The sequence below is a fragment of the Nilaparvata lugens genome, unplaced genomic scaffold (genome assembly GCF_014356525.2).
Source record: "Nilaparvata lugens isolate BPH unplaced genomic scaffold, ASM1435652v1 scaffold9253, whole genome shotgun sequence".
In the NCBI taxonomy this organism is placed as follows: Eukaryota; Metazoa; Arthropoda; class Insecta; order Hemiptera; family Delphacidae; genus Nilaparvata; species Nilaparvata lugens.
This window is the reverse complement of record NW_024094996.1, coordinates 1-8,324: the sequence shown is the minus strand read 5'-3', so window position 1 is coordinate 8,324 and position 8,324 is coordinate 1. Positions and strand designations below refer to the sequence as shown.

Below are 8,324 nucleotides of genomic sequence, written 5' to 3'. Positions count from 1 at the left end.
GGATTTCATCTTGTTATTTAGAAATAGTAATCAACTGCATGCAGTTGATGGTCCTATCTCCTATGTAGATTCCAATAATGATAGCGATGATGGTAGTTTTGTGGATATCGATTTTGAGCGGTGGTGTTCTGAAATAGCAGCCGTCTGTTCCAGCTCCTGTTCTCCATGCTCCAGCTCGACCATACCCCGACCTACATACCCCGACCTCCAGCATCGACTTGAACAGTTCAAATTAACAATCGAGCGAGTCGTTCACGAGGCGTAATGATTTCTACTCTTACTGGTCATGTCCAAGCCAAAGTCAAAATTTTCTTTTTAAGTGTCAAGCAATGCTACGCAGCCTGTGTGTCTTATGTGTTATGTGTGATGTAGGTGTATATGTATATAAGTCCGTATTTTATTATTGTTCATGTGTCCAAAACACGCCTATTTGTCTATATGAATGTATGTTTGATCTATGTATATTCGTGACTATGTCTGTCTAGGCCGAATCAATTTCAAAAAGAATGTGGCAAATTAAGACAAAAAAGGCTACACATGAAGAACTCAAGTAACAAATATAACTGTTTAGTATGTTTGTGAGAGAAATTTAGTATTGATTATCAACTTTCATTTGTAAAGATTGGGAGAAGACAGTTTTGGGCTATGCCTGTGTCTTCTCCCAATCATATTATTGACCGAGCGAAGTGAGGTCTAAGATCAAGTCAACGGTTTGGCATTTCTCTTTATGTTAAATGTTTGAATGTTTATATGTAGCGCATTTATGGCTAAACGCGATAATGTATTTTAATGAATTTGACAAGTAGGTGTGTTCCTTTTTTAATTGCGCGTCGACGTATGTACAAGGTTTTCGGAAATTTTGCATTTCAACGATAATATAAAAGGAAAAGGGGCCTCCTTCATACGCCAATAGGCTATAAGAGTGAAAATCAGACTATAGAATTATTCATCATAAATCAGCTGACAAGTGATTACACAGATGTGTGGAGAAGCCAGTCTATTGCTGTATTTCCATAAGGTCTATAGATTCAAGCAGGTACTTGTGGAAGAGAATACTGCGTGAGGTCTACTGTTCACAGAACTACTAGTCTATTATAATTATGATTTGTGATTGTCAATGAAATAAATATATAAATCATTGAAAAACTAAATCGTAGATCAAGCATGAAGAATTATATTATATACTTAAGATAATATAGTTCGCTTCAAACATAGAGCCTTGTGCACAAAGACCTTATCTCTTTGAGGTCTTTGCTTGTGCACATTAATTGTGCGATGGGGACAACGTCAGTAGAATTTGTGAACTTTTTAATTTCCAAAACGAAAGATTTTTTATTGTACAAATCATACCCAAATAGACTTTTGCTTGGGTGTTACGATGATGAGAGAAAAATGAATATAAAGAGATTCAAAAATAGGATTTTGCAGAATTGGCCTACATCAAGAAAGTATTTATAGTGAAGAAATTAGTAGGAGCTGATAACAAGGTTGGAAAAAAGTACAAGGCGAGCCTCCTTAACCTTTTCCAGGAAAGTTGGAAGAAGATTTGATGGAGAGCTTCGTATCATTGAACTCTGTTCTCCATCATGAATGTTTCATCCCACAATATTGTGAGAGCAAACACCTTTTTCAATAAAGGATAATCCTAGAGGACAGCGCCTCTCATCACAGATAAGATAGCCTGGTGCTACTTTCTCGGATCTGTGCTGTTTTTAGTGACCGGCAAGTGAGCGCCTGCGTTGCGGTTACCATAGCAACCATAACAGCCGATTCGGTTCTACAATGATGTGTGAGGAAGATCTTTTAAATGTCAAATGAAATAGTCCAAAGTAACAGGGAACATTCACTTACGGTTACGCCAAGCACACACGAGCATCACACTCGAATAGCATTGCTGGTGGCTTGTACATGCACATGCAAGGGTTAACCCTTACGCCAAACTTCCCTATTTGGAGTAAGATTGGAATAGTTGAGCGACTCAATCAAGTTCAACTCAATCACATTCGAAAGATGAGTTTATCGAGCCGAGTATTCAGCGGAACCTGATTTGTGGTGGCAAAAGGGTGAAATCAATTTAGGATATGGGGCGCACACAGGAAGCTGCAAACATGACATGTTTTGCACCGAAGGTCATCAAACCACTCACCTAATACGAGTTGACATTTGAGATTTGATCACATCTCGTAGAGAAATAAGATGACTGATCCAGTAGGAATCTTATTGAGGTTTCAAACTCTGTCAGAGAAGAAATCTTCAGAATAAAAATGTCCCTTATTTCTATCAGTATTTTTTGGATTTCCTAGGTTCAATCTCATCATCACCATCTTCACTTCAGGGATTAGGTTTATTAATTAGCCTGTTCCATAGCCTACTATAGATAGTAAACCATGCCTGTTCCGGTAACCAACTCTTTCTTGGCCTTACAACATCTCTTCCAATAGGTCTATAGTTTTGGACTTCAAGGGGCATTATTCCAGATGGCATTCTATTCAAATGACTGCACCAGTTACGGCTATTTTGTATAATTCTTTCATGCAGAGGAGCAACCGATAGAACCTGTCTTATATCAGTATTCCTGATTTTATCAATTATAGTGCAGCCACACTCCTTAGAAACGGAACCTATTTCTGCAGCTTGAATCCGAGACTTTGGTTTAATGTGTAGAGCGTATATTTTTGATGAGAACTTGGACCGACAGATGATAGAATATTATGTAGTGGAGTTCTCGTAAAACTGTCATCAAGGCCAGCAGTCTTCCCCATTTTCTGCAATGTTTGCTTATGAACCTTTTTCTCAGAAACCATTCTAGCTACATACACGAATTTTGACTCACTGTTTCTTAGTTATATTATGGAGATTTTAACCAGTTTATATCACCTTATAGAAAAGTTATGATTTTTTTATGAAAATCCTTATAAAAAGTTAATAATTTTACCCAAAATTGACCATAAAATGTGAATCAATTAGTATATTTCAATAATCTCTAGTTAAAATGCTCATCTAAATCATATTGATGGCTCTGTAAAATGTCATTACTGTGACATGGAGGGTTTTTGAGGAAAAGTTACATAAAGTTAAAAAAAAAGGTTTTTGAGATAATCGCTTGCGAAAATTTCTTTTACTAAAAACTTACATTCAATGCCGGTGCTGAAAAATTTGACACATATGTTGCTTTTTCTCATCAACAAACGATGATAAATACATATTGTTATACATCGTTACAAAGAGGAAAACGTAAGTTATCTACTAAAATCGAAAAGTCTATATTTTTATCGATTTTCACTGGACTGCTGGCCAAATCAGAAGCAACGTTACTGAATTTTTCTTACGATAGGACAACTATAAATCACCATCCGTTTTGATGGGACTATCATCTTCCAGCCGTCTTGAATTATTTAAATATATAATATCATCAAATAAATTGATGATAATGCTATTAGACCTAATAAACTAATAATGATCTTTTTTTCAAGCATGATTCTATTGTTCCTTGTGCATATATTTCCGAATTCCAAGTATATAACAAAAAACAGAAAGGTTTAGAGAAAATATTGTGCGAGCTTTAGAGATATATTATTGGAAATAAATGAGTCTCCACCATAAGTTTTGCAGAGGAAAATGTGGAAATCACCAATTGAATTCCCAATAATGTACCGTACAGTACCTTTCATTTTTATCACCAAAACTCACACAAATCTGGACCTTCAATGCAATATACAATCCCAATTCTTCGGGCAACCGGCGGTATCACGTGAGCCTCATCCCTACACTTCAGAGTGATTGCTCTCAATCAGTCATAGCTTTTGCGGCAATATTTCAGTGTCTGGAATCGACGAATACATTAGATTGTCCTGAGATATTGTCAGTCGAAAAAATCCTCAGACTTTGACAGATGGCTCCCCACCCCTCATCCTAGCAAAGCAAGCTATCACAAGGAGCATATACTGCGATTTCGCCGTGACTGGCACACAATATGTTTTTCACAAAACCGCCGTGATCCAATATCGTATTCCCAAAGGAGAACGCATCAAATTCTGCGCTATTAGTAAAACGCTATAGCAGAGCGGGGCAAATCATGTGCTTCATGCTTCATCGCATCTATCAAGATCAGAATGGTTATTGCTTTTTATATTAGTATTATTTTTCCATGTAGAGAAACATGGATATTTGCTTTTGTTTCGCCGATCTCAAAGCTTTGTGGCTGAGATTGTCTTATGCAATATACGAGGCCCTTCTCTACGACGGGAGTACCGGTATCTGAATAATGATATAAGTTCAAGGTTCTGGTGAACAACTTTACTCTACTTTATCAGGATCTACAGTCCTGGATGGACTTTTTTGGTATTAAGTTCAAGACTCACCTGAATCCTACTTAGAAATGGTAGGAATCATTTTCCCTATCGCATACATGAATTCACAGAATTGATTGAAATCTCAGAAATCTCTTGTATAAAACAGGCTACAAATATATTATCAATGAATATTGAATTTTATTATTATTTTAGCAAAAAATGAAATTCAAGCTATGATCTATTTAATAGAATCATGTATGAAATATGAGATTTCTCAAGCTCTCCGGGGAGCCATGAACCCCCCCCCCCCCACACAACAACGTGGAGCCATCACTGGACATAATACTACGTCTTTATAAAGGAAATGCCAGATAATATAGTCAACTCCAAGGTGAATATAGAATACTATTGAGAATAGTATAGAATACCAATACTATAGTAAGGTCCACGTTATAATGTCAGTATTTGATTAACATTGGTGTTGCTATCCGTGTCTATCATTATACATAGCAGATAGCGTTAACCATTTCTAGCTCCGCAACGCTATCAGATCATTATTCAACAATTTAGAAATATAATCTGGCAGAGAATCAGCATCGCTGTTCTCCTATCTTTTTCCATGCCATTATAACGTGGACCTCACTATAGAGTACCCTTTTCAAAATAACTGATAATCGTCTACTCTCTTTACGAGGAATTTCAATTTCTAAAAAATTAAGGTGTGCTGGCAGAGCGCTCAAAAATTCCTCTTGAATGAATTTTCATATCAATGTAGAATGAGCATATATCAGTATAAAATGAATATCTATTTCTAAGAAAATGTTTGCATCATATCATTAAGTGGCTTTGGTATTAAATTTAATAGAACTCATGATAATTATTATAAAAATTGACTGTCAGCTGATCCAGTCACAGAATTACACATTTTGTTTATTGGCTACACTGGGACTGGTACACTGCTTGAAGCAGTCTGCTTCAATCATCTTCACATCTTGTCTGTTACTGGTATCTCACGTGTTTACTTTCTGTTTCTCTTTTCTTGCTAGTTATATTTTTATTTCAATATCAGACACAGCTCACAATTAGATACTGTTACACTTATATTACAATATGAATTGTTAACAATAGTGATAAAGCAATTCCAATTGTGATCTTCCAGTTTAACAAATTTGTCGAGATATCAACAACATGGCAATGTCAACTTTTGCAATTAGACGATTTGGAACATCAGCTTTGCTATGTAAACCAAATAAGAATTTTAAAAGTGATGATTTTGACGTTATAATATCTGGAGGTGGAATGATTGGTTCATCTACTGCCTGTGCACTAGGTGAGAAATTCTAATTTGAATCCATTACTTCATAGCATTGTTAAACATTTAAACTTAAAACATTTCATAGCACGTTGTGCTATTGAAAAATTGAAACACATTTCGGCTAAAGTCAAGCCGGTGAGCATCCGCTGTTATCTCAGTTATTTTTAAGGGCTAAAGTGCACGTCCAGTGCCAACATACCTGTCATCAAATTTTTGGTTGGGATCGATTTAGTATGTTATTTTGAGCACAATAATTAAACGGCGCTCACTATTGTTTTTAAAATAAACTAAGTTCAAAGTAGCAGAACTTAACCTATAAGTAGCAACCATAAGTAGCTAAGTTTAGGAAAAGCTGTAGGTTAGGAAAAGCTTTATGTTAGGAAAGCTTAGGTTAGGAAAAAATTGGGTTAGGAAAACTCAGATTAGGAATATCATAATTGATGATTTCAATAATCAAATGGCTGCTACTCATAGGTAAATGCATGTAAAATTGTGCTACTTTGAACTTAGTTTATTAAAAAAACAATAGTGAGCGCCGTTTAATTTTTGTGATTTTGGGCTCAAAATAACATACTAAATCGATCCCAACCAAAAATTTGATAATAGGTATGTTGGCACTGGACGTGCACTTACACCTTTTATTGAAAAAATAGCATTCAAATGTTTTTCAAGTGATAAGCTCAAAATTTTAATTGGAATTAATGAAAATCGCTATTACATAAGGTTAGTTTTCAAACAGCTATTTTTAATATTAACATTGAATCAAACACCCAACTGGGCTAAAGTGTACTACGCCCAGTGCCAAAATACCTGTCATCAAATTTTTGGTTGGTAGGCCTTACGACTGTCATAGACTTCAGTCGGGACTGACAGTTTAACGTGCCATAGCAGAAAAGCATATTATTTTTTGGAAGTCCGACAACTGAACATGTAGCAACAGTACCTAATATTTCGAAAAAAAGTCATTTCATATGTTTTGACGACAGCATTATCAACTAAAATTTGGCAAATAGAAGCTATCAGCTTCAATAATGATTTTTGATTACTCATGTTTTTTTAGGTATATAACTTAGAAAGTTTAAGTAGTAATTTCAAATACTATTTGATTTTCATTGTTAAATTTCTTCATAAATGAAGGGGAAAATTCTACGGAATGGAGAATACAAATTACACCTCAAACTGTATCGAAATAGACTAAGTAGAGCGCTTTATTTTTCCCCCTCTTTCATAAATAAAAGAGTCGATATCTTCAATAATAACTGAGATAACAGCGGTCGCTCATTGGCTAGACTTTTGCCAAAACTTCAATTATTTCATGCTATTACATTCATTTAAGGAAAGAGATGCTATACATTGTTATTTTCAAAATTGAATGCATTGGATTTATTTCACCAGAAATGGTAAGCTTATAGGCCTACAGCCTAACACAATAATTGCGCATGTATGGGCACAAATAATTTACGTCAAAACATGCATGAGCCAAAAACAAAATCTGGAATGTGCCAATGAAAAATGTTGTGACTTGCATGTAAGCAACAATCAATGTTAATTTTTGAATCATTCATTTGCACTGAAAATAATTCAAATCTAGATTTAATAAGCCAACAACATGCTCACGTTAGATTGAATTGATAGAGTTGGCAATTTTAGTTTAACCTTCAAGATCAAATTTATGGTTGCAATTTTGTTCTAAATCTGGAGTAGAATAGTGATTCTTGTCTTCCAGATTTTAAGAACGCTTCTGATTTAGTAGATTAGTTGTCTAATGAGAATGTGAATGTTTACCTTAAACTCTGCCTTCACTGAGTTTGCTGTTGGATGTCAATCAAGCAATTAATTATTTTCTACAATTATTACTCAATTATTTTCTCCAATAGTCATGATTTGAAGTAATATATCTCTCATTTATAACTTTCACAGCTGTTAAGCTTGGTGGCTCTCCTCAGGGCTTATGCCTTTATGAGGGTTTTAGAATTGAAATACTTACCTGAATCTACCATAGAAACTTGATTTTTTCCAGCTAAATCTCCCTTACTGCAAGATTTGAAAGTGTTACTTATCGAAAAGGCTCCGAATCCGTTTTACCAATCCGAAAAATTTAGTAACCGGTCTCTGCCTTGAGTCCAGGATCACAAAGGTTCTTGGAATCTCTCGGTATTTGGGATCACATGCTGATATCAGATCAAACGTGTCCGGAACATGAAGGTGAGTACATAATTTATAGTAAGCCTAAATCAAATGAATGTCCCCAATTTCAAACACTCGTAGTATTTAAAAAAAACTGCACACAAAGCATTTTACATCAAACTACTCACAGAAACATCAAGTTTGCCTTCTTTTGTGCTTCGACACATACAAAAAAGTATTGGGTTCATCATTGTTTTTGAAATTTTCAAAAATCGTTACTTTATGCTAATCTCATTGATAGCGATGAGGCAACTATCATGTATGCGAATGGAGGGTGAATCTCGTTGATACCCTACTGAATCTCGTTCATACCTTCTGTTTGATGAGAGCATTCTTTCCCCTATTCTACAAACATTATGTCGATTGACTTTACCGTTTAGATGAAACGTTGCCTCATAGCTATAAACTAGATTTGCCTAAATGTGACGTTTTTGTTAATTTTCAGAACCATGGTATATGATCCTGACTTTGTGTAATGTCGTCCGAGTCTCAAAGGAGGGCACATAATGATAATATTATTATTATTTTGT

General features: G+C 35.1%; 1 protein-coding gene across 1 annotated transcript; it reads left to right on the top strand.

Moving 5' to 3' along the window:
- Nucleotides 1-5,251: 5,251 nt before the first annotated feature.
- Nucleotides 5,252-7,814, top strand: LOC120349304 (ubiquinone biosynthesis monooxygenase COQ6, mitochondrial-like). The gene is made up of 2 exons (XM_039419268.1): nucleotides 5,252-5,622; nucleotides 7,628-7,814. The coding sequence occupies exons 1-2, from the start codon at nucleotides 5,481-5,483 to the stop codon at nucleotides 7,726-7,728; spliced, it is 243 nt and encodes an 80-aa protein (XP_039275202.1). The 5' UTR covers nucleotides 5,252-5,480; the 3' UTR covers nucleotides 7,729-7,814.
- The last annotated feature ends 510 nt before the right edge of the window (nucleotides 7,815-8,324 follow it).